Consider the following 27,583-nt stretch of genomic DNA (forward strand, 5'->3'; position numbering starts at 1 on the left):
TGGGAGGGGGGGGGGGGGATCTTGACAGCTTTTCCTGAAAACAAAACTACTCCCAAATTCAGAGGAAAAGAGTTTCAGATAACTGGAAACCAAACAAAACAAGTCAGAGCAACTTTATGGAGCACATAAAAAGGCGAGAAAAGGTTCAAACTCACGAAAGAAATGTTTGAATAGGTTAGCCATGTCCATTTTGGGCTCGGCGGCTCTCCCCCCTTCTCTCTCCGTCTCTTTCCCAGCCCCTGATCTCTTCCCACTGCAGCTGTGGAGTTATTCCATGTGAACACCCTGAGAGCTGGGCGGACTGCGCACAAGAGTCGGCCCACTCGTCCACCATGTGACCAGGGGGTTAGCCAATCGGGGCGCGGGTTAGAGAGGCCTCCAGTTCAGCTCTGGAAGGCAGACTGCAAGAAGCCTCATGGAGTGGAGAAGTGGGAGAGAATGGGAAACTAGAGGGGGTGGGGATGACGCCTGGACTCAGAGTGGAGGTGCTACATGCTACATGACGAGTAAAAGAGCCGTTTACTCAACGTATGCCAGCACAAGTACATCAAAATCACTGCTTTAGATTATTTCTAAAGAAAAAGTGAGGGAAAAAAAACTAAACACAAATCTCTGGGAGCACAGGAGAGTCTAAGTGACTCAGTGAACGCTAAGTGTCACGTGACGACAACTGTTTGAGACACACTCATAACCCGGGGGACAGGAGCCTTTAAACACAGAAACACTCCCAAACAGTGAGGCAGTCGTCTGCCGACACATCAAACTCCCTTAAAACGATGTCGCAACGTGACGCCCAGTAACAAAAAGAGAAACTTTCCCCACACGACATATCTGAGTGTGAGCCCACATGTTCAGATTAAGAAACGCAGCACACTCCGATTAAACAATGCCTGATCAAAGCGCGCGTAACCCGCCGACACGGCCGTATTTTTTTTTAGGTTACACCTACAAGCTGCCACATGACCATTTAGATTTAGCCTTGGAAAGGAAAATAAAAACCTGAAATCTGAAAAAACGCGACACGCATTTGTATCCGGTCACCTTTTTTAAACTATGATACCCCTAAATATAACCCAGATAATCAGTTGCCTTCGCTATCCCCTACTGTGCAAACATAACAAGAAAACTCTGGCTGCCTAAACTAACCGTGTCAGAAGGGAGAGCATTAAAAAAATGAATTAAAACTTATTTTAAAACAGAATCAGTGCCAGATTATTTGACCCTAAATGAACCGATTTAAAATTGGACTTTTGTATGATGCGAATTTGAGAACTCTTGTAAAGTTGTGTTTTTTTTTCTCTTATGTTGTTTTTAAAGGCCTTTCTACGGACGGACATTGCAAATTAGCCGTAGTGTTTACATGTTTAATGTACACACTTGTCCCTATCAAATAAATTAACTAAACTAAATTAAATCAGAGAAGCAGCCATAGGGTGCATGTTAACTCTGGAGGGGCTGCAGAGATCCAGCGCTCGGGTTGGAGAATGCACTCCACAAATTTGGACTTCTAGGAAGAGCAGCAGGAAGAAATTGGCAAACATGAGGTACACATCACCCAACATGAAAGGGTGGTGGCAGCATCATGCAGTGGGGAGGTACGTCTTCAGTAGAGACAGAAAACCTGTTGGAGGAACCAAAACCTTGCATCAAAGGTTGTCGGAGCTCAAACGGGATGGCTTAGATCAAAGTATTCTCATATATTAGAACCCCCCAGACAAACTGCAGACCTATATTCAAATTGAGAATGGGTGGCCTGACCTAAAAATTGCTGTTGAGAGATGCCCTCTCAGTCAGCTTACCTGGGTTTGAGCTGTTTTGCAAAGCGCCGGCAAAACTTTCAGTTTCTACACGTGCACAGCAGGTAGGAAAAAGAATAACACCACAATAGACGTGCAGCTGTAATCGCAGCGAAAGATGGTTCAACAAAGCAATGGCTCAAAAGAGCTGAACATAAACGCGTGTCAAATTTTCAGACTTGTATTAATTAAAAAAAAAAAAAAAGTCTGAAAATCCACTTGCTGCTCTACTAAATAAAATTTACGGTTGTAATTGGTGTGAATACCTTTATACGTTGATTTGTACTGTTTTGATATGACCTTTTGTCGAACTGCTGTTAATGAACTGATGTCGCCGTTGAATATCTATTATTGTTTTACTGGGACTTTTTATTGGTGATTGAGATGTGGGGGTATGGTGCAGCTGATCCTTGCATCCAAGGAAAAATGTCTCCCAAGGGAGACGGATGAAGATACTTTGGCTTTGCGCGGACCGCTGCACCTCGAGGTCATGTTTCACATTTAGGGCGCGCGGCAATTTAGACGTGACTTGTGTTTGTGCCAGTCAGACAGCTGTTCTTAAACAGTTTGATGAGCGGACGCAGTGACAGCTGGGATGTTGTTAAGAGAACATTAGCTTTTGTTTACAGCAACACAACCCCCCTCCATACACACGCACCTAAAAACCCTCGACAGAGAGAAAAAACTCATGTCATAGGAGTCCAATTTTCTCCTTCACCCAAACTTTTTCAAAATACTATCACACTCACCACAACTGCTGTGCACGCTCTCGGACACAAGCAAGAGCAGAACGGGAAGTTGCAGCTCACATGCCCAACAGATAAGCGTTTTGCAGACACTGGCGAGTGTGCGATACTTGTGAAACGATGACACGTGATGAGGAGCACCCGAAACCGCGGCTGCTGCCGCTTTTCTGCTCTCGTTTAATCTCTTGTGGAAAAACTACTTTGGAGATAGGACTTCCTCTGAGCGACACGCTTCTCAGTAGCACAACATCTTCCCCACATCAACAGGAACGAAGGGCCTGAAGCCGACCTACGCTGTCAGTTTACAAGTTAAATATGATGTTTAGTCTTATTTCTAATGGTCAAGTCAACGGCTGTTTGTGAAGGTCTACAAAACATAGAAAAGTTCAGGATAACGGCGCCAAACTCCCCTTTCTCGGGCCGTCGTAGCTGTTCACGTCACGCGAGTCCATCCGAGGATATCACGAGGCTGTGTGCGTGCTGGCAGGGCATGCATCTGGGACCGGGGTGTAAACACATCTGGCTGAAGTCTGTCCCTATCCTCATGCTAGCTGCTCAAATGCGTTCAGTGGTTCAGATCGAAGAAAAAGATGCTGTGAGCCTGAGACATCCTCAGCATATCGTCTTCGTTCGACACCGGAGGGTGATAAGGCGGCTCTGCTTCGCAGCACCGCTCTCATGTTTGGTTTCTAGTTTGTCTCTAAGCTTCACAGTCCTGGCGTAGCCTTCTGTCTCTTTGGCGTGACACCTCTGATGATGGGTCAGAGGATGGGTCAACTTCCACCTCCCAGTTCAAGTTTACGCCTTTCAGCTGATTGTGGGGGCAAAGCAGAACGTATTTCAGATCATAGACCGAAAGAGTGATCTGAAAACGGCTGATTATCGTCCTAGACGCCTTTACAGTACAGCAGTTTGCTTTTAACGCTGGACTTATTGGGGTGTAAATCACCAGCTTTATCACAATACCATGTTATAGCGATTTGTCTGGATGACGATACGATGTTTGTCGATATCAGTCCGTTACGATACGATTTCCATTAAATTCAATTCAAAGGTCTGCGATCGATATGATGCGATATCATCTGCCCATCTAACATGATTATTTACATTGATGATTTTACCATTTTATTTGTAAGCTCTTACAGGTATCAGCCATTAAAATCAAAAAACGACATTTTGCCAATTCTGAAAAAATAATATTTTCATTTTGCATCGTTGTAGCTGGATCATTAATTATTTATTCGATATAGCAATGTTGATTGACTTATTGGTATACTTCTACTGGTTTATGCTTTCCCTTCTTCTTCCAGGACCCATCATGTTGATCTAATGAAGCCCAGGATCTATATTCCTCAAGAGGTGAAAATTGCCTTTAGCAGCTTATATTAGCAATGAGCTCCAGCGGCACCGTTAGCTTTACTGACAGCAAACAGCTGTCTTTGTGTATATTCCCTTTAAAACACAGACCCTTACCTTAAGTCTGAGATTTCCAGAAGGTTGCCAACATTTCTACATCCTGCATGATCCATGATGGAAAAGGGAGGAAAGCTCAAAAAGAATAAAGCAGAAGAACTGTGTAGCAACATGTTTGGCTTCCTGTTCACTGCTGCGGCCAGCCCCAGGTCAAGTCATCCCTTCGTCAATTAGACAAAACCTCCCCAAGGGCAGTAAAGATTTATCCAACTGGCCGGACAGATTACGGTCATGCAGAATTCGTATGTATGGAGCCTAAAATATAATAGCCTACCTAATATTGCATTAGAAGAGTAATTTGTGAAATCAATATTGAAAACACTATATCAAAACTTTATTTTGAATGCATTAATATGGCGAAGAAAAACGCGATACGCTGAGGGGCTCTAACTCCCAACCTCTCAGGGACGTTTTTTTTGGGGATGGATTTGTACCCTGCTAATCTGATGTGGCCCTGGCTCCTGCAGTGGAGATGTCGAAAATATAGAAACAGACCCAGAAAACCACTTTAGTTACTGGAAAAGCTCCACTGCAGAGTAGGCGGTGAGTTAAGCATCACAAACTAAATGGCATTTTACAAAAATACCTGTGAGAAATAGTGACACAGGTCTAATACCCGACTATTGGATGGCAGTGGCTTCTCTATGTAGCTCATATTTACTTCATGAAGAAGAATTAAACTCAGACAAACTATGACCTTGACATTAATGCACAGGTTCGGCTTGTAGCCAATCACACACGGTCGCTGGCGGAGGGCAGTAGCTGTAGATTTTACCCTCAGTCTGGAGGAAACGAAGCAGATGGGATAGAAAGGCTGGGAACACCTTATTCTGAAAACAGACCTGTGCAATAAAACCAAAACTAATTCTTACATGTTGCAAAACCTAAAACTTAAAAAAAAAAAATCTATTACTTGAGTAAATGCCTCCAAGTCACACTTAAAACCTTTAGTTTCAGACAAGACAATCAAATGGGCAAAAGGTTCTGGAGTGTTTATGGGAATTTTTGACCAGAAGCCATTAATGAGGTCAGACACTGATGTTGGACGAGAAGGTCTGCCTTTCAGTCTCTGCTCTAATTCATCCCAAAGTTGTTCTATGCGGTTGAGGGCAGAACAATGTGGAAGCCAGATAAGGTCATCCACACTAAACTTTCCCATCTATGTCTTTATGGACCTTTCTTTGCGCTCTAGTGGACAGTCACGACAGCAGAGGAAGGAGCCGTCTCAAGGCTGTTTCCTCAAAGTATTGCCCAGAATCTCTTGGTATGCAGACACATTCAGCGCTCCTGTCTCTACCTCTAAGAGGCCAAGTCCAACTCCAGAAAAACATCCCCACACCAGAATCCCCCCTTCATCAAACTTTACACTGATTTTGATCATTTGGATGAGTAATTGAATACTTTTAGTAACTTTAAGCGAATCAAAGTTGTAGTCGAAAACAGTGTTAAAGTTGGCCTAGGTAATGCTTTTCAATAAACGTTGTTTGGGTTAATAATTTAAAAAACAAAATTTACATGGAGGGAGATGAGCCCCCATCAAGATCCTGAAAGAGGCTGAAGATATGTAAATATTTAGAAACGTTTTATCTATGCAGCTTAACTGGAATATTAGGAGTTTGCCATAAAAACAAATAAGCTTGCAGGGAAACTCAACCAGTATGTTTTCTCAGGGTTTACTCATAGCCAACTAAGATTAAATTTCTTTTACCGAGTGTGTCTTTGAGATTCTTGACAATAGAGGCTTTCCTAGCGCTGTTTTTCCTCTCCACGTAGTTGGACGGGACGAAGCCGGTTTTGTTGGTGGCGTTCCGGACCCTCCACCACGACTTGGAGTCGTCGAGCAGCCAGAGGCGCTCGTTCTTCTTGATGTCCAGCTCCTGGTCCTGCTGGGCCATGTAGTCGAACTTGGCGATGACAATCACCTCTTCAGTCATCTTGACCTAAGGAGACTGACGCAGAGAGACGGGAGGCAGTTAGCACAATTACATTTTTCACTCCACTTCCTTCAGTTTTTGGTCTGGATCAGACAAGGGGTGCTGTCAATCACTCTTTACTTAGACAAACAGTGTTTAGATTCAAAGCAAACAGGGACCAGACGGTAATAGTCCACCCAGGAAAACTGGAAGTTATACATTATTTCTGCTCCATCAACACTTTTATTGGAGAATATGCAACTGGCTACAGAGGCTCTATTAGCAACAGCAAAACTCAACTGGATAACAATACAGTTTCTGCTGTTCTTAACTATTGTATCCCCAAACATTTGGGGCGTACAGAGCGGGAATACATAACCTTCATTCAACTGCAAAAACGGAACTAAAAAAAAAGTAAAATGTTCTTAAAATGAGTGCATTTGTCCTTGATTTGAGCATGTAAATAAGATGGTTTGCCAATGGAATAAGATTTTTGCACTTTAAATAGGAACAACTCATCTCCATCATCTTATTTCAAGTGCAGGATGTCAAATTATCTTATTTTAGGGGTCAAAATACTCATTCCTTCGGCAGATCATCTTATTTACCTGCTCAAATCAAGGACAAAACCACTAACTTTAAGAACATTTTACTTATTTTTAGATCCGTTTTTGCAGTGATACTATGCATTTCTCTCCAAAAAAGTTGTAGGCAATACATATATTGCATACACTGATGTCGTAATAAAAGAATACCGTACACGTTTTGAAGTCTTGAACTTTGAAGTCTCCATTTCAAAGTGAAAACAGGAAATGCTTTGCTGCGGAGGTAACATCAGCGGGAAATAAACTACCAGAGATGCTGAAGATTACTGAATTTGTCCAGTTTAAATACAGATTAGACGCATTAACATTTAATCACAACACCGACGTAGAAATCAGCACCTCTTTGACAGTATTCATTTTTTACTCCACTATGGCCAAGTCTATAACAACAACCACGCGTGTGACGTCAGCGGCGGACCTTAATCTCAGTCTTTTCGTGTACACCGCAGGCTCACAACCGCAGTGTTTATAAACCTCCACTTTGACCGGAGTTTTTAGGATCATTCTTTTTAAGGGATGTATAACTGTTTATGTGTGGATGAAAGGCATAACTGCATAAATTTCAGTTTTCCAGATGGATTAGGCCTAAATCTTCGATGCGTTATGCAGCCTTATTGCTGTCCTAGCAATCAATATTAGCTACTTTGCATTTAGGCTCTTGATGCAAATAATTTGTGTCATGAATGTTGTTTAGTGTAGCATTAAAACGTTTTAGAAAGTAAAGTGGTGGTACGGTTTCATTAAAATAATTAAGAAACATGATGTACGTTTCCAGTGAACCAATAAAAAGACATTTACACTGTTAAGTATTTGCTTATTTATAGCAAGGCATGTCGTTATTGAGACATTCATCTGGGTTATTACTCGTTTTCCTAATATCCCGCAGCCTTACCGCGGAGCTGCATTTTGCTTGGCTTGCAAAACTGTTAGACAAATGTGGACGTTCCCCAACAATTCGATTTTTCATCCTCAACAATGATGTGGATGCTGTAATCCTGGCTGCTGCAGCCTCCAGTCTGTGTGTCATGTGATCTGTTCTGCTGTGTTCAGATTTCCTCAGCTGTCTCAGGAGAGGTGCACAGAGAGCAGCTGAAACACCAGTCGTTAAAAATGACAAAGTGCTAAGTTTCTAAAGCGGGAGAACAGCCTTTTCTTTATGTTTTGTCTGCAAATGAGTAACGGAAACTGCACTCTGGTATATAAGGGGCCAAATTATCAACGCATTGCAGGAAAATACAGAGTAAATATGCTAACAGTAGCCTTTAACTTTAATCATAAATCATTTGCAGCAGATACATCTTTGGAAACGAAAGATGAAGCAATGCACCTTACAAACGACACATTCTCACAACATTATAGACGGCTTTATTTGCCAAGTTTGTAGGTACAAACAAGAAATTTCACTTTATGAGTCCAAAGTTGGCATTGTGTAAGAAAGGGCTATGACAACAACTTTAATTTTTTCTGAGGTTTTGGGGGTAAAATATGGTCGTGTGTGCACTAATGAGGCCATGTTACTGTATTTTGATGCTTTTTATTTAAACAAATAGGTTTGCAGTCTTGTTTTTCCAGAGTTCTCCTTCCTTTGCATTCCTTTAGAACACAAAAGTTCACTATAAATTGAGACTTTTTGGAAAGAAAATGGAGGTAGGAAGAACACAAGGAAGCAAAGGAGGGAAGGAAAGGGGATAAGGAAATGAGCAACGACAGGACACAAAGAAGGAAACTAGGAAAGACATGGAATCGAAGAAAAAAAAGAAAAGGAGCCAAAGAAGGAAGGGTAGAGGAAAGGCTATGAGTAGAAGGAAAGTAAGATGAGAACTAAGGAGAAGGACATGAAGGAGGAAGACAGTAAGGAAGGTAGGACACGGGAAAGGAAGAAAAATAGGACTCAATGAAGTAATGAAAGGTAAAAGGACTACAAGGAACTAAAGAGGTAGGAAATCAGGAAGCAACTAAGGCTAGGAGGGAAGAAGAAGGACAAGGAAGAAAGGAGGGACACAAAGAAGTTTTAGATGTTTCTAGACTGTTTAGGACACCCCTTCAAATTACTCTGATCTGCATCACAGATAAAATAAAACTCCCGATCAGGACATCGCTAGCCCATAAGAATTAAGACAAACTAAAAGGAGTGGATAGTCGTACCAGTTCTGCATCCAAGCGGAGAACTAGCTGGGCTGATGCTGATGTTGACCTAGAACAAGAACAGATACAGGAGAGTTACAAACGGACTCCTCTGTTTTGCTTGTAACACGTTATGATTCACTGCCACAGTTACAAACAGGCTTCAGACAATATAACAGCAGCCCTCAAAGTACACCTATGCCAAAAAAAGGGTGGGGTCCAGAATTATCCAAATATACCAAGTGGGCAAAACCTCTGGCAACCATTTCCACAGTTTACTCTTTGCAAGCAGAATTTCCCTCCACCAATTGTATTACCGAAATAACAAAAAACTGCGTTTTTATTCAGCCTTTAAAAGTCAAGAGCTGTCAGAGTGACAAAATATTTCAGGAAATTTACACAAGGGATGGTTTCCTTTGACGAGCAGACAAACGCGTCTTTCTCTGCCTCCTGTCAACATTGGCCAAGGGGACGGTGAAGATTGTTGCAACGCCGAGGCCGACAACGCATGAAGAAACTCTCCGAACCCTGATTATGTGTGTGGGGGGGGATTGTTTTAAATTTAGATCTGGCCTAGATAGGCTCGCGCACGCAAATCACTGTCAGTACGCGCTAAATTATATAACACACGGGGCTGTATTATCAGCAGGGCTGCAGAGCCTCTCTCAACACATCGAATATTGTGATTTTTTTTGGAGGACTGTGAACCACTGTGAAAAGTTTGGTTACGCCGAACAATGCGCGCATTCACAACAGGCTCGTCTTATGACCTGCGCGGCCACTCGCCGAGTTAAGCTACGCTCAGCTTAGCCTGGCGGATGACTCGGGTCGGCCGTGGCGGTGAGCGGCGCTCCACTGAAGCGGCTGCTCTGATGTCACGGGAGTGGATGAGGTTTCGCCTCCACGCCCCGCCCCCGGCGGACTTCAGGGACCAGACACTGACTCCGTTGAAGGCGAGAGGCTCCTGAATGCACCTGAAGCAGCGGTGCCGTCTCGGTTTCGGCCACAGCTGGCCCTCAGATGGGGGCGCGACCTGATCCCCGGGCAAAACGACGGGCGGAGGGAGCCGAGTGGACTTTCCAAGAGAGGAAGATGATCAGATTTAAATCTCATTTTACAGTCTCTCTGCCAGAAAGCCCAAAAAAAAAAAAAAAAAAAAAAAAAAAAAAAAAAAAAAAAAAAAAAAAAAAAAGGAAGTTTAGCCAAGATGACAAATATCCCTGATAGTCAGCGCACATGAAGATAAATATAAAGAAAGAAACAATTAAACAAACTGAATTTGGGAGGGGGGGGGCTTAATGAAGCAAATGACATTTGGGTGTACACTGTGGTTAAATCTTCAGGCATGTTATTGCCCGCTTCTTTTCCATTAATTACATTAGTGAACACTGGGAGAAATGCGAGGGAGCGGCACGCAGAAACAAAGAGCTGATTTACTCTCCTCCAGAGCCTCATTCACTCAGACAAAAAGGCAACCATCTCTCCACTCCCTGGGCTGGACTAAGTAGCTGGATGTGCGCTCCAATCTGCCCGTACAATAACCCTTCCCTACTTTTCCTTTTTTTCCCCCACCACCTCCTGCTCCTTAACCGTTTCATGCTAAAACCATCAGTGTTTCTCTCTCTCTCTTTGCATCTTGCTGCCATTCTTCTTCCCTGCCAATCTTTACAACAGTGCCGGTACGACGGGAGGATCAAAAACGGTGGCTGACAGACGCTCTGAGATGATGGCGCAGCTGCAGGCTGAGCTGAAGCCGGTCGCCACGCCGAGGCGGTAGACGGCGGGTCAGACGGGTCAAGCTGCTCATGTGCCGGCACTATGGATATTCATTTACACCGATCCCAGCCAGCTGCATAACCATTAACTCCTTCAGTGCGGTGACTCGGCGCGGCATTCGGCTTTTAGATTAACCTTATTAAAGATGTTCTCCGAGAGACGACTCATGACGGTTTGTGACGGGCTGTGATTGACTGATCAGAAAATTTTTTTATCGTCTTCTGATCACTTAACGCACCAAACTAAAGCCCTACCGGGTCACGCTAACCAGCTACGCTCACCGGTGGGCTATTTTTTACCATCAGTGAGGTGTTTTAGCAAAGTCAGAGGAAGCACAGAGGGTTGAAAGAATCCATTTTCTCCGACATGTCACGATGTGTCGAGGCATGTCTGCGGCCCGTTCAGGCCGCTGCTTAAAGAGACAGCGAGGCGTTTGAAGATGGCAGGAAGACCGAATGTGTTGCACCACGCTTGATCCGTTTTAACCTTTGAGGTTTTTTTTTTTTAACTGCGCTCCGTTCCAGCTGGGCCAGCTGGTGATGTCAGGACATACTGGGTCATTATTCCAAAAAACGGCAAACTGTCCCACCTCCCCCCCCTTCTCGTCTGATTCCTACGGTCCCAACGGGATGTCAAAGAAAGTGTGGGAAGAACCTGAGCTTCCTCCATTGGTGCAGGGTTTAAAGAAAGCACCGCTGCTATTTCCCCATCAACTGCTGCTGCGCACTGCTGGTCGACTGGCTGAAAGAAGGGTCCAACACTTTTATTTTAATCCCACTTACAAGAGAGACAAATCTGTCTTCAGAAACACAATCAGTCATGGTGAGGAAACTAAATGAACTCCACCCACAGCCCAAATGATTTTAACACCGTTTTAAACGACAGTTTGCAAGCATTAAAGGGCTGACTGGATATTGGCTACCGAAGCAGATACAGACCGACTGAGCAGCTAGAAATCAGCCTATTTTTCTCCCAAAGTTACTTTTTAAAGAGCCCATACCAAAGAATGAATTGAAAATAGGTTTTAATTAGAGAAAATGTTCATTATCAAATCAAAGTGTTACCCTGTACACTGACATTCTTACATTGCTGTCCATATGAGATGAAAGAAAACATGAAATTTAGGTATAAATCGGAAATAAAGTTAACATAATGCATTACATAAGTATACATTTTGTCAACTGGATGCACAGTTATTAGCATTAGAGCTGTCTGACCTTTTAATCTGTGACACAAAAAACTGTGGGATCCATTTTGCTGCAGAAGGATGTGCCGATCTGATGAAGCAGGGAGGAAGACTACAGAACAAAAACTGAGACAGAACATAAAATAACTGGTGTTTTTTTTTTTTTTTTTTTTTTTTATCTAAGGCTAAGTGCACCAATGTTAGCAACAGCTTAGATGCCTTCCTGGTGGAAACCACTGAAAGTGAAAAACAGCGCTCTGAGGGAAACCCTAACCAAAGGTAATTTCAGGTAAACTGATGAGAGAAAATGAGTTCGGAGCAGAACCGTCCTAACTTCAGTCGTTACATTGGGCCATTGAATTAGGCATAGGATTAGCTCTCAAGATGTAGTGGATAGCATACATTATAAAACTATTTTTATTTATGAGCAGTATCACTGGAGTGTGTGTGTGTGTGTGTGTGTGTGTGTGTGTGTGTGTGTGTGTGTGTGTGTATATATATATATATATATATATATATATATATATATATATATATATATATATATATATATATATATATATATATATATATATATATATATATATATATATATATATAAATAAAATATATAATATACACACACCCCATACATAAAACTGGGCTGATGTTAACAGATTCTCATTTCCGTCTTGCTGCTGTTTGTGTTTTGAGAGGGGGAAGCGGGTTGGCCATGCGGTGTAATATCAGTAAATATTGGTTGTCGGACATAACAGCCAGATCAGCTAACGGTATTGGTCCAAATTTCCATATTGCAGCATCTTTTATTTTCTTACCACTAGAAAACGTGCCTCAAGTTCCCCTTTTTTCCTGTTCACATATAGACCAGTTTAATAAAATGTATGGGCGGCTACTATCCTACTATTTAGACTATTAATGGCTAAAATGTCCATGTTTAGTGCATGACAGACAAAAAAAAAATAATTACAGAACAATAAAGGCCATCTCTATAAACCAAATATATACTGTCTTGTAAACTTTGAGGTACCAAACGATGTCTTCTCTGAAGAATAAGCAGCACCAGGAAGTAATAATTCAACAAGTGATCCTCATGTTCTGAATGCTCCAAGCACCTTTGTCAATAACCTCCGTCTCACATTCACATTTTTAAAATACTATTAGGTACAAACAGAAAATATTTTTGTGAAGATGTAATCTTCAATGAAATCTAAGCGGCTTTATTTGAGAGTAAAAAAACCCACAATAACAGCTCGTCAGCTGCATGAAGGGCAAATGCAAGGTGCAACTTTGCGAGTTCTTTTGTTACGGTGAAATGGCAGTGACACAAGTTCACCACATCCTGCCCTCTACAGCTGTTGCCATAACCTCTGGTGTGCGACTCGGCAGACGGAGGAGAAAGAAACCCTGAGAACAGAGCAAGTCAAAGAGCACACCCAGCGGTCAGTGTGGCAGTCGGGTTTAAGCCAAAACCCCCGCTGGGGGTGCGTGGAAGACACCTTAGACCGTCTGGAGACGGGTGGGCAAGAAAACAGAAATCACATTAGACGGATAAAGTCAACACTGCAAAAAGAGAACTAAAAATAAGTAACATTTTCTTGAAATTTATGTATTTTCCCTTGATTTGAGCGAGTAAATAAGATTATTTGCCAATGGAATGAGTATTTTTACCCCTAAAATAAGAGGATTAGATATCCTGCACTTGAAATAAGATGATGGAAATGATTGGCTCCTATTTTAAGTGCAAAAATCTTATTCCATTGGCAAATAGTCTTATTTACCTGCTCAAATCAAGGGCAAATACATTAATTTCAAGAAAGATTTTCTTAGGAGAACAAATATGCATCCTGGTTTCCCCCAGCGGCGGGGACAAATCGTGCGCCGCTTCTCAGCAGGACCGCTGAGGCAATGAGACAGCGACGGCATGGGCTTACAGAGGCAGACCGGGTAACCTAATCCCTGTGACAGCCCGCTAAAATCACAGAGCTCTGCTGCCTTCAGGAATGCGCTCGATGTGTTCACTGCTCGCTCTGCCCCCCCTCTGGCACTGCAGCTCTCCCTCCATCTTGCTCCAAGAGTTGCCTTTTAGCCACAGGGGCCAGCCTGTTTCACTAAGCCACAGGCAGAGGACGGCAACGGACCGATAAACGCAACCCAGCCCCCCCCCCCACCCCACCCCACCCCAACCAACCATGAGTCACATCAGCTAAATCTCCTGGGACTGGAGCTCATCCCGCCTGTCCTGGATTCTCTAAAAACAAAACAAGCGGCACCACAGCAAAGGGTCATGGGAGACTTGGCAGGCCAGCTGTGAGACAGGAAGTGCGGACACAAGAGTGACCGGACGATGGGAAAGTGATGCTATCTGACAGGACCCCCGAGCTGAGAGGAGCAAAGATAGCTTATCTTTGAATCGACGCGCGTAATGTACCTTGTTAAAGAGGAGGAGGGTGTCAACTTTAGCACCAGTGCTGCTGAGAGAAGGGATTCCCCAATGGGAACGCTGTCCTGATGGGGGGGGGGGGGCATGTTGAAATCTAATAAGGGGGAACGGATGGCCCTACAGCCGTGATTGTGTGAAAGCAGTTGGTTATCCACCCCGCGGGATCCCCCCCGTAGCAGTTGGGAATATCCTAAAATAGATTGTGGTTCACGTCCTTTGAGAAAAAGACAGATTTGCTCTCACAGCAACAACTAAACAGCAAAAAAAAAAAAAAAAGTTTGGAGCTTTTCTTTCGGAGCCACTTCACATCAAAGGGCTCATTCTTTTCTCCAAACAAAACTGTGTGAATGTCATAGATAAGCCACTGTTTGGAGTCTGTTGCCTGGCAATTCACCCAAAAAAAAAAAAAAATGCTCAGGCTGAATCCTCAGAGGCAATAGAGCTCTAACACAATAATTTACCAGAGATAGAAACGGGGTCTGTTGGAGTCAAGAGAACCACATTTTACTAACTACTGCCTGCAGAGCAACGTCTAATTAAAAATAAACCTACTGGTTGCAACTAAAATATCTGTTAAAAGTCTTTACATTTTAGCAGCATCGATACCAATGCTGGCTGTAGCAAGAATGCACAGAATATTCTCGCTGGACACCCAGTAGCATCAAATGTTGACAAAGGGGCTGACTAAAAAAAGCTTGGCTGGCTGATGTCTGGCAAGCTAATTCTGACAATTTTTGACCAGATTTTCCCTTTCGGACAATCTTAAAGACGGCCGGATTATCAAGAGGGCTCTAAAGATAATCTTATGTGATATTCCTGCTGTGTGTGGCGTATTAAGAGTGATCTGGTCTGCTCGGACGGACACTGGGACCGCTCCAACCTCAAATCGAGGATATTCAACATGATTGATTGTCTTGACCAGGTATCCCAGCATGTGGGGTGTTCCCCGAGGACAAATGACCACCCAGCCTGTGACTGCGACTGGTAGCCAATCAGAAAGCAAGGTTTACCAGAAATTGACTTACTTCAACTTTTTACCATCATGTGTGAGGTTTGTCAGGTTCTGAAAAATCAACCAACAATTTTAAAATCTTGCTGTGTGATCCAGGCATGAGCACCCATTCGGGGGCTAATGAGCACCCATTCGGGGGCTAACGCCGAGAGCGATTTCACTGTTTTTTTCTTGTTATTGAACTGAATTAGATAATCTCTGGCTCAAAATCTAAAATACTTGACTTGAACCCATTTCAACACTGAATTTTGTGTTTGTTTTTTTAATTTGGATTTTTATGACACCTTTATTCTATTTCTGGACACACAAAAAAAAGAATAATTCAAATTTGACAGATTTGCTTGTTGTATTTTCGGTCAGTGAGGAATACATGGTATGCAGCTAATTTAATGCCAATAGCCTATCCTTGCATTTGCATAAACTGCAAAACTGTTTTATAGAAAGATCACATCATTTACTTGGTCCAACATACCTGGATTTGATCAACCCTACCAGATGTTATTACAGCATTCACATTGAAGGAGTAAAAAGAGCGTTAATTGGCTGGTTCCCTGTGAGTCTGGGTCAAGTGACAGACTGCTTGCTGTGCGCAGCTCAAACACTACTTATTAAAATAAATGTGTGTGTCAAAGCAAATGACTAATCTTAAAAAGTTGGAGAACAACCCCTCTTGTAGGTTTTGTCCCCACATTATTAACTGGAACAGCATTGAAATATGTGACAAATTATCGACGAGGTAACACTGTATTGGCATTAACATCAGTATTGGACGATATTAGTCATATATTTATGACATATTCTAATTCTAGCAAGTCAGCAAATTACCAGCAGGGGAAAAACATGAATTTGTCAAGTCAGAATTTTCTTTACAAAACAGATAAAATTTTGTGGTCTTCATACCTTGTCATCAAGATCCACTGTCCTGTGTGCTCTTGGCAGGGTCTTCCCCAGTGCATTTCAGCGTAACGGGACATTGGGCTATACGTTCTCAAAATGACGCTAAAATTACACAGTTACGCTCATTATGTGCATAACGGTCTTAATGAGCTGCGCTACGCAACGCTCTGGCCGAAGGAACGCATTCATAGAAGCAGCTAAAAACCACACACCAGCAGCTCCCCGCCTCACCTGCTTTGACCTAAATAAATGAGTGGTTAACAGGCCTTTGCAGCCCTCGGTGGCTGCTGAGGAGGTCGTGCAGTCGTATGTTTCAGGTGGTGGAGCAGAGGCAACTAAAAGCATGCAGGACAGTGGATCCTGAGGACCATGGTAGAAGATCCCGGCTTTAAAGGACTTTCGGGAAGCACACAAGATTGGCAGAAGATTATGGTGAGTTCCTAAACCTACCCAACCCTGCGTTGAAGCAACATAACGGGCTTGTCCTGCAAACACTACACTTAGGACAAAATTCAAGCACATACATGCATTGACGGGAATTGATTGAATTATGTAGTTCTGAAAACCAGGGCAAAATAAATCTTGATCAGGACATCCCTGATAATTACATTCTCAAACGGCTTTTAAAAATACTAAAAACATTTGAACATGCAGTGTAGTTCCAAGTCAAGTCAGTGGATGTAAATGATAACTAACCGCAATATATTAAGTCTAAAAGCTCTAGATGGTAGGAACGCAAAAGACCTGTTGGAGCTGATGCCAAGTCAGTTTAATGTAATAATTTGTCTTCTTATTTCGAAAGGAATGGATCTATCAAAAATATTTTGACGGTGAGCCATCTGGATTTACTTCATGGCAGGAATAAGTGACCGTGAGACGCAGCAGGAAGGTGAAAAGACAGAACACCATCATAGTGCTTTCGGTTCCCCGTTTCACTTTATGCTTCATTAAAGCTTCAAGTTCCCCAGTCTGGCTGTTGCAGTCTGGCAAGCAAAGACACCGTCACAGGTGAAGTGACTAACCCGTCTCCAACTGGAAAAAAAAAAAGAGAGACAGCAGCCGCGGTCAAGTGATAAGAGCATGGTTTTATCCAATGGGACAACTTTAACTGGTTGACCTCAATCGGACTGCAAAAGAAACTGCAGGTCCATCAAAGAGACTAATAATTAAAAAAACATTTCTACAACATAGGATTTGATTGTTTTACTTCTAATGTAGAAGGATTCAATAAATCTTGCTCTTCATTCATAAACTAAGAACTGAAAAACATGTTGAATCTGCCATACTCCAGCTGTTACTCTGCTTTATTCTATTTAAGATGGTTTTACATGTAGACGAGTTGATGCTGTCATCGCTGGTTAGGCTATTACTGCATTGTATGAGAGCGTGATTACTCAACATTTTAGTATTAGAAATGGATGCAGAAACGACAACAACCCGGAATCGTATCCGTCCTGTTTTCTTGAGAAAACAAATGATCCATTTCCTTTTTGACTCTACGACTCATAAACCAACTTCCTAACTTGTCCGCTGGCAGCTAAAACCTGATCAAAGTGCCCAACGTACAAATATCCACTTCTGATCACAGCTAACAGATAAACTATGAGCAAAAACAAGATAAGCTGATGAGACAGCCAAAGCACAAGAGCAAAGCTAAAAATAAAAGCTTTCATTTATTATTATTTTTAAATGATGCACTCTAAATGACCTCAGAAGAACATATTCCCTATTTTAAAAGTAGAAATGGGCTAAGCAGGGTAGGAAGAAAAGTGATGACGTTATTCAAAGTGTCTGTTCTTGCGGGCGCGGAGTAAAAAAAGAATCCTCAGATGAACTAAACCAGTGATGTGCATCAGCACAACACCGCCTGATCAAAGCCTCCTTATCATTTACTCACACTGCTTCTTAGAAGTCTTTCACTTTTCATCAGAAACTATAGGAATAGTACCACAGCGGAACCATTTCCAGGAACGCCGTAAATACGAGCCAGACTTTCACGTAGTTTAATAACTCGGCCTGTTGTGCGTTAGAAAACACGCATGAAACAGGACCGTTCAGATGGCTCAGAGTACTCTGCTGCCAAAAAAGCAATCATTAAGCACAGCAAGAGATCATCTGCACGTTAAATGGATGCAATCTAAAAAACGGATTTTCCCCAAAGACTCGCTCTAAAGTCACAACAATTAATACTTTTTTCTATTAAACTGGCTTCAATGCAAGGTAGGCTGGGGGACAAATCAGGAAACAGAAGATTGATGAAGAGAAACAGCTGAAGGAAGAAGTTTCATATGCAGTCCTTTTAAGGTTTATTTAATTTTTTTTTTTTGATGGGACGGGGGTTCGTTTCTTCTGTAGAACGCTACAGAGGTGCATCCGCTGTGAGAAGGGATTGGTTAGGAGAGGGAAGAGGCATTGGCAGATGAAAATAAAATTGTTCCACATCCCTCTAACCATACTGTGGGCAAAGCAGAAGTGCCAGGCCTGGACTCAAGCAAACAAAATAAAACACTTTAATCTTGACTTTAGCTGTAAAGACTTGAGAATCGACTCAGACCCTCGGTCTGGGACTCGAGTTACATGAGCAATCTGTAGACAGGTAAGTAAGCCACAGACTGCGGCCCTGGCATTGATGAGCATATTCTCCTGAGAAGGAGCGCATATGGTGTATTAGCCAGGGATGTTCACAAAGGGGGGCTATTCACAGCTCATTATCGTTTCACATTTAATGTACTAGCTACGTAGGGGTGGACAGTAAGTCAATAGCAATATATATCGCAATATAACTACTCAATAACATTAATATATTTCTAATATTTCAATATACATAAAGTGTATTAATACAGCATTTCTCACTAGTTTTATGTCGTTTCATGTGTTTTATTCTTTTAAAGCAAAAATTTCGAAAATGTTATATTGGAGGAGTTTTATAATAGTCTTCGTCATCATTGATGAATTAGTGAAAGAACATGGGCAACCTTTGATATTTTTTTTGTTTTCTTACCTCAGAAGACATGACGCCTCAAAACTAAAGAGCTGTGCGGTCCCAGCAGCAGATGCTTTTCCTGCTCCATTACTACAACACTGGTGTCATTTCAACTTGTCACCAGAGAGGGGACACTAATGCAAAAACTCTGGAACTTGTGTTTCTTTTTTGTTTAAATTGATACTTGTGTAACATTTGTTATTTATGTTATTTATATTATGTGTCATTTTTAACATGTAAATGGGGGAAGAAAACGCAATATCGGCTTCAAGAATCGGTCCAAAAAAAACCAAACCAAATAAAAAAAAATAAAAATAAAAAAAATAAAAATAACAAAATTGGCCCCACGTATCGGATGTCAGTTTGCCTGATATCAAAATAATCGGTATTGGTATCGGCCTTAAAAAACCTGTATCGTCAATCTCAACTTTAGAAGACAATGATGTCCAGATTTTGGACAGAGAGGGCAGATGTTTTAAAAGAGGAGTGAAAGAAGCCATCTTGGTAAAAAGAGAAAAAGCCAGCATTGACAGAGGGGGAGGTCTGTTCTTCCAACTCATCAGTGCGTACGCCTCAGTCCTAAAACTCGTTCCAAAGAGATTATAGACATAAAGCGGGCTCATCGTGATTCAGGTGACCAAGTACTAAACTTACACCAAGCGGTAGCCTCTAAGGACCCGGGAGAGTGACGTGGTCGCTGATTTGCATCCGGCTTGGATAGGTGTCGAAACGTTTTCAGAAAATCTGAGCCAAAGTCCGGCTGCCTCCGATTTAAGCCTGTTTGCAATGTACCAAGACTTGCTGCCGACGTCTTATCGTCTTGCTGTTAAGCTAGTTTCGCTTCAAACGAAGACATCTGGGTATCAAAAATAAAAGTGTTCTCTGTCCTAGTCTTTCAGAAATGTAAAATTTTTTCTCGTTAAGTTATGACTAATAACATATAGATTTAAAGGTTTTAATTCCAATGTCAAGATGTTTCCAAACAATCATGAAAACCCTCTTACTAAGTTAAGTGAACACCTCCTAACTCTGCCCTGTTCTCTGTGGCAAGGCAGGCAAAAACATGATCACATTTCTACCATTTTTCTTGTAAGTTTTTCTTTCTAATGGGGAAAACATTTATATTAATTAAAAAAAAAGAATAACTTGCACCATTCTTAAATGCTCCTGTGCTAAAATGGGCCTAAAGATAAAACAGTACATACTTTGAAATCTTACCCCACAATTAATGCAGTGTTATAGGCCAACTGGTCAGCTTCCACCTGATGACAGAACGTCACTAATGAACACCACTGGTACCAGTCACCTGCCAAGCGAGTTCACAATATCTTGTTTTTGAGACCAAGAAACGAACTTTGTGCTTTTCATGCCAGTCTTGGCCTCCATATTGATATGCCAGTAAATCCTGCAATACACATTTGAAACAAGGAGTTTATGGTGTAATATTTTCCTCGTCTCTTCTTGTATTAGAAATAACAAAGCCGAAAGGGCAAACAAACGCGAGAGTTATTCCAATAAAACAGGATGATGTTTCAGGGTTGGCTGCACACTGGCGCAGTTGGAACGTCAATCCCATCCTGGGGTCTTTCTGCGTAGACTTTGCATGTTCCCCCTGTGCATTTGTGGGTTCTCTACGGGTACTCCGGCATCCTCCCACAGTCCAAAAACAATGACTGATGAGTCAATAAGTCTCTCATACTTTTTTACAGCTGTTACTCTGATGGACAGGCCGACTTGTCCAGGGTGCATCCTGCCTCTCTCCCAACGACCACAGAAAATCGTCGATGGATGGATGTTTCAGGATCTCGTTGAAGCAACCTATTTCCTGAGGCCAGCCCTACAGAAATATTTCTCATCTGTTTAAAAGCACATACCCAGAACATAATCCTTCTATGAAAGAATCTGTTTTATAAAATTTCCCCATAACCACCTGTCTACACATCTTTGTCCAGACCTTCAGGCTGCCAGTTCTTGCCTAAGTTGGCCGTGTAACCGGGCTCAGAGTCAGCCCCGTTCCAAGATATTCTGCACTGAGACCCAAGAAAAACGAAACCTTCAGGGTTAACTCTCGAGGCACGAAGGCATGAGCAGATTTCTAAATCACACATCCGAGTTTACATAGTGCAGCATGAGTCCTAATGTACAGCTTCAGCCTAAAATAACCCATACTTGCCAGATTAGCTGTTGTGTCCTCTCACAATAACACCAAACTAGCGACTCGTGAGGAAAACACTGAAGTATAACGTGGTGGGATTGTGAATAAGAAATTTAAGACTGACAAAGCACGCTCTCGTTTGCGTGCCTCCGACAAAGAAATCTCAGCTCTGCACAAGATCAGCATCTAGCAGATCTTTGATAGGAGACGGGGAAGAAAGAAAACGTTTTCCCTCAGAGAGACTTTGATGTTGGGTGCACGACTCGTACGGCCTACGCACATTTCAAACAGCAGCGAATATTGTTCTTTAAAATGAGCTCCTTTCCAGTGTTCAAAATAACCTAAGTCACGTTCTCGAACCAGTTTGATCACAGAAGACATCTTGGATGTTATATGTTAGAGATTTTTTTTTTAGATGTTTCAACCACCACTCAACAGTCGTCAAGGATGAGAGGCTAGAGGAGATACGGTGACTGTTTTAACAAAAATGGTCAAGATAAAAACAAAGAAAGAGATGTTAGAAGTTGCTTTATAAAGCTTTTTTCTTAACAGCCATATAAAAGCTGACAAAAACCCTTCCTCACGCAACCTTAGCCCGCTGCACCACAGAGGGACTACGATTATTTATTATGTGAGAGACAATTTGACCAATTTATAAATGTCAGCAGTTTTGTCTTGCAGTACTGCATTTTCACTTCCCACAGAGAAACAAATTAAACATCAGAAACCAGAACCAGGCACTTTCTTTGATTCCATTTCTTCCCAATCTCCAACCTTTCTCCTTAAACATTTAGCAGCGTCCCAAGGTCCTGGTGTTGCTTGAGCCAATACAGACACACCTCCGCCACGACCACATTAACATGGATAAAACAGACATTTAGCCACATTTAAAGTTGTTTTTATATTAAAGCTAGCAACATGCACCTAGAATATTACAGTAGATGACTTTATATCTTATATTTGTATATCTTATCTTATCTGTATAGCTGCTGCAGTTGGTGCCTGCATTTCTGGACGATAACTTTTCCACACCTTGGGTCTGAATTTGCCGTCGGTTCCCCCGATACCTCACAGGTAGAGGCTAAAGGTTTAGATGACAAAAGTCTCTGCAATCCAGCTAGCCTTCCTGTTGCTGCTTAGGATCTTTGTCACTATTCTCCAATTGTTTCATTTAATCTTTGAAACTTTAAATTTTAAATGCAATTCCTTGTATAAATCTTAAAAAGTATATATATATATATATATATATATATATATATATATATATATATATATATATATATATATATATATATATATATATATATATATATATATATATATATACATACACACACTCACAAGGCTCATGTATAGAAGAAAGTCAAAAATCCAACGGACAAAAACAAACCAAATGTGTGGGAATTAATTTCAATACATTAAGCAAAAAAAAGAAAAATGAAAAATTTGAATACACATTAAACAATCAGTGCCTTTTATCCAACTGAAAACTCTTCAGATGTTAACTACTGATTTCCTCAAGGTTTACGGTAGTTTTGTTGTCTTCTAAGTCAGTGATGATGTGCAGGATGCTGCTCCTGGTTTTTCTTCTTCTTTTCTTATATTTGTTTTCACAGCGTCAGATATTTTGTCTCCACACGCGTCTGCTGTAACTGGGTTTTTGCAGAACTGCCGTAATGTACAATATTTCTCCTAAACTCACGTGTTCACATCAAACGCACAGCGAGCAAGCGGCCTAAAGGAGGTCCCGACTTTTACTTTAATGATGGACACAGACTCATTGTAAGATCAAATAGACAAAGTCCATCATACGTTGCGCTAGAAAGCGGATTCCATTGGAGTTGTTGACTTCTGCCATTACATTCATGTCCTCCGCGTCACAGAAACCATAGAGCCTATTAAAAAAAATAAATGGCACGCCGTCAACTGCTCTGCGTTTTCTCCCCAGTTATTTTTACCATGCGGACCAAACAACTTTTCTCTCTCCAAATGTTTGCAGGAAACACATAACTTGTGTTTTCTCCCTCTCAACACTGAAATATCTCCGTAGATGGCCACGCTGAGTAAGCAGACGGTCCGCTGGCAGAGCGACAATCTCCTCCTCTATGTGGAAGCTGGAAGCCATCTGAGCAACCTCGATGGATATACACACGCTTATGTGGTCCGGTCATTAGTTCCTACACATTATTTTGGGTAGTGTAATTGTGAAATGTGCAACAACAACAACATGCTCAAGAGCTTAAACTTCCAGAGTAAAAGCAGCATAAACACAAAGATCAACAACTCTGCTAAACGGAGTCTGGATCGTTGGCCTCGGCCCAATGTCAGACCCAAGAAAACCGATATTGGAACAACGTGGTCCCGAAAATAAACTACATTTACATTGGGCGATCATCAATCACAGTAGCATATGCTGGTCTCATTAGGATCACTCACGTATACAACTCAATTTTGCACAAGAACGAGGTAGATTTAGTTTTTTGTAGCAAAGGACTTATGGAGAAAACGCAAGCGATAACGAAAATAACGACTCCAAGGTCTGAACGGTCCGTCCCACGAGACGGCGCTTGTATATAACTTCACACAGCGCCACTTTTGTCGGTGACGCCACCGGAAAAAGTCCTTTCATCTGTAAAGAAACACAAATATCACGACAGAAATGCCTTCTTGTTTTTCTCGTGGATACGAAACTAGATGTTAATACAACTCTGACAGCTGTGGTTACACGAGTGCACACATCCTCCTTTTTCATTCTGCCAAACCCACCGAGAGAAAACCCCTGACCCTAATGAACTAAGAGAGAAGCAGATAGCTGAAGCTGCCATGCTTCTGTTGCCCTACGAGAGGAAGTCCCGTCGCCGACTTCATGTGTAAAGAGATAGAAAATCTGACCGCGCACGGCTTACAAGATGAGGTTTATGCAGAAGTGGGGAGAAGAAGCGTCAACATGGCTTTATCGCTTTGCCTCAGTATGCTTTTTAAAAAACGAGCACAAAACATCAATCTCTCGCCTCATATTCTAGATTTTAGACCGCATTTGGCGTTTCTGAACCAATCAACCAGCAGTCACTGATTTGATAAAAGGACCGGCACACATAATACACACTTTAACAACCTGTTAACTACTGATTTCTACTGTAGGCAGAACGTGTCTGTGCAGCCGACAGCAGAGCCTTCCCAAATCAAGGAGGAAAAGCCAGCGATTGTACTCACTGAGGCTGTTCTGGCGAGTCCTTTCAACATGATGTTATGTTTCATACTAATAGGGAGGAAAAATAGCTACGCTCGCAACCACCAGGACATTTCTAAGGGAGTGTGCAACTCAAAAACACCGGGGGGAGGAGGCGGAGCTTTGTCACAAGTAGAGAAATCTCACTTATTTTCCCTTTACAGAAGGATCCGACAGAAGTGCGACCTTACCCACATCTGCAGCAATGCTGGGTTAAAAGAAACGCTGCTGGAGAAAAGGCACGGCGAAGCCTCGGTTTTTGTTTGACACCATCAGCTTGGTTGGATAACCAGCCACCTGGTTCCGACCAAGTCCAGGTTTTGTCCAAAGCAGACAGTAATGAATTTCACTATTTCTTTGTTGAGTAAATCAGAAGTCAGAGTGGACATCTGACCACCAGCTTATCATGTTCCCCCTTATGACGCGTCTCCCTCTCATATTTGGTCCTTTCAGTCTCGTGACCTTACATGATGTCTCTGCTTTGCTCGACAGAGACCCTCCTCCAGCTCTTCTGACGTTTGTACAAGCTGTGTACAAAAAAAAAGAAGTCTGTCATCGTCTCTTTGATCTGGTGAGTGTCTCAGTTTTTCAGCACGCTGCGGTTGGACTACTACTTTAAAAGTCTAGTTTACATCCAACTTTGCCTTATATTTACAGACCAGTTTCTTCACTCCCATTCAAGTCAAAATGTTAAAAAAGAAGTCGCAGATTTTAGAAAAAGTGGAAGGAGATCAAGTCGTTTCTGTTCTGGAAGATCACGAAGTTGTTGGACGAATTTCAATTAGGTTTTCTTTAAAACCTGCTTTCCAGTAAGCCTATATTTCTATACCAAAAATGTGTCTGATGTAATATGATATACAGAAAAATCATCCTAGCTGACAGAAATAAAGACTTGAAAACATCAGTCTGCTTGTTTTTTAATCTATATAATGTTTTACTCAGTAAATTGGGTCACCGGGAAAAGGAACTTTTCAATAAAAGCATAATTTATTGAACATTGCTGCATATTAAACAGCATATTGGAGCATTAGGTTCGTTTGTCCAGCAGAACCTCAGGGACCTAAGGTTAGCTTTGAAGGAGCGATAGCTTTTGAAAATCCCACCAAGTACTAATGGAAAACGGGCTTCTTTCCCCTGAGGAACGTTGCCAACTTAAGGTGACTTATGGCAAAAGCCAAACTTGAAATGATTCTTCGTGCTTTGATTGTTTCCCACCTTAGACAATCACAAAGACTGCCAGCAATTCAGATCGCCGCTGCTCGCTCGGATTCTAACCGACACCCATGAGAGATCACATTGCTCCTGTGTCAGACTCACTCCACTGGTTACCTTTTCATTTTAGGGTTCATTTTAATTTACCTTTAATGCGTTTTTAAATATTCTGTTGAAATTTGTTTGTTTTGTTTTCATCTCTATGAAAAAAAAAAAAAAAAGACATGATGGACAGTAGTTGGGGGAGGAGGGGAAAGAAAAAAAAATATTACCAAAGAAAAAGGGGAAATGAAAAGGAAACTTGTGCAACAATAGACTGCAGAGATAACAAATTAATAAAATCCCCACTTGGCCACGTGTAATCGAATCCTCTGCTAGGGAAATTTCTGAGCCACGACACTTTTCTGGCATTTATTGAAACGCAAAGTTAGCACTTTTCCCTCAACGTTCAAGACAGCGTTGGCAGCTACCGAGCTCATCATCATCGTCTATATTTGTACGCCCCCCCCCCCCCCCCGTCATAAAAAGGTAAGAATTACAAAGAGTAAAAGGTGTGGTAGAGGACATATTGTTACACAAATGAACTCAACATGCCACCATTAGTGCCAGAACTAATTAGTGCCAAAACAGCTAAGCCTGTAGGTGCTTAACAGTGAAACCTCAATTGTGCACAAACACTGACAGCTAACAGGTGCAGATTTTCCAGACAAGTTGCTTTGGGGCTATTTTTGGATTTGAAATATGAAAATGCAAGAGCCTTCAAGCATAAAAGCTAAAAAGAAAAAAAAAAAAAGCTAGGAGGGAGGCTTGTTTGAATTTAGCACAAGACAGTTTTCCCCAGTGTTGTATAAAGTACTGAAATCTCGGAGTCAAGTAAAAGTATAAGTACCTCTCCAAAATATGACTTTGGTAAAAGTCCAAGTCGCTGACTGAAATGTTACTTGAGTAAAAGTCTTAAAGTATCTGAAATGTCTTGTACTTAAGTATGAAAATTACTGTAAAAATAGATGTACTCAAGTAATGTAATGAAAAGTATAAGTAAAAAGTAAAACAAAGCAAATGCAGTTTGAATGACATTTTTTAGATTTTGGTAAACTTTGAAAGTCAAATTCACTTAAAATAATATAAACAACCAAGTGCAGGAGAAATTTAGACCAAGTTTAGACAGAAAATACAACTTTTTTTTGTAAGCTTTCAGTTTTCCTTCTTCAAGCAAAACCAACACACAACCAAGTGCAGGTAAAATTTTAGACCAGGGGGTGTATACTAAGAACATGGTGAAGTGATAAACCAGGCTTAGTTAACCTACAGGAAGTGGTAACCCTGCTAATAGATACACCGGCAGGCAGGCCAGCTGACAGCTTTGCTAGGGCCCGGGACAACACAGTCTTTTTGGGCCCCCACCCTCTACACCTGCCGCCAACACACCACACACACAAAGCTCTGTATTTTACACTGGATATTTTCAACCCAGCTATTGAATTTAGTGCACTAGAAGATCTTTTCTTCATAAGAGAACAGCAAGCACTGCAGCCAAACTATGGCCTTTTTTGACCTGCTGTATATCAGCCAGCCCATAACAATTTTTCCCTTCCATTGCAGGAGGTAGAATATGTTAGATACTTTGGGAATTCTCGGCCCTCTGAATCTGCTAGCTCCGGCTCTGGTTTATACTAATTTATTAATGGACAGTGTGGAAATCTATGAACAATAAAACCAATGTAAATTGTGTTCCTTTGTTTTATTTATCTTTATCCTAATTCTAGAAGTAGAAATAGTCAAATGAATAACACTATTATTTTGTGGAACCCTAATCATACTATTATAACTACGCAAAGGTCTAAACAAGAGTAGCAAATGGTCAAAAATAAATGAAAGCAACAATAACAATGAAATAATGGCCACGGCTGTGGCTAAGAATCTGAATTTTTATGACCTACAGTCTTTGCTTTTCCATCTTTCCAGCAGTCTTCAGAACTCCTGCCTGGCACAGAATATTTAGTTTTATAGAGGAGATTAGGTTTTTGTTAATAAAA

At 41.6% G+C, this 27,583-nt stretch overlaps 1 protein-coding gene across 4 annotated transcripts in view; it reads right to left on the reverse strand.

Annotated features, from left to right (window-relative positions):
• Positions 1-27,583, reverse strand: part of nck1b (NCK adaptor protein 1b) — a 50,068-nt gene that overhangs the window by 15,988 nt on the left and 6,497 nt on the right. For 2 of the 4 annotated variants that reach the window (XM_012880159.3, XM_021307362.2), the window contains exons 2-3: positions 8,679-8,727; positions 5,724-5,964 (exon numbers count right to left, since the gene is read on the reverse strand). In XM_012880159.3, coding sequence (XP_012735613.2) covers positions 5,724-5,949 — 226 coding nt within the window. In that variant the 5' untranslated portion in view covers positions 5,950-5,964; positions 8,679-8,727. Of the gene's footprint in view, positions 1-155; positions 274-5,723; positions 5,965-8,678; positions 8,728-27,583 lie in introns of those variants that run through there. The other 2 variants (XM_012880161.3, XM_012880162.3) reach the window with 2 other exon arrangements.

The sequence above is a fragment of the Fundulus heteroclitus genome, chromosome 21 (assembly GCF_011125445.2).
Source record: "Fundulus heteroclitus isolate FHET01 chromosome 21, MU-UCD_Fhet_4.1, whole genome shotgun sequence".
Lineage (NCBI taxonomy): Eukaryota > Metazoa > Chordata > Actinopteri > Cyprinodontiformes > Fundulidae > Fundulus > Fundulus heteroclitus.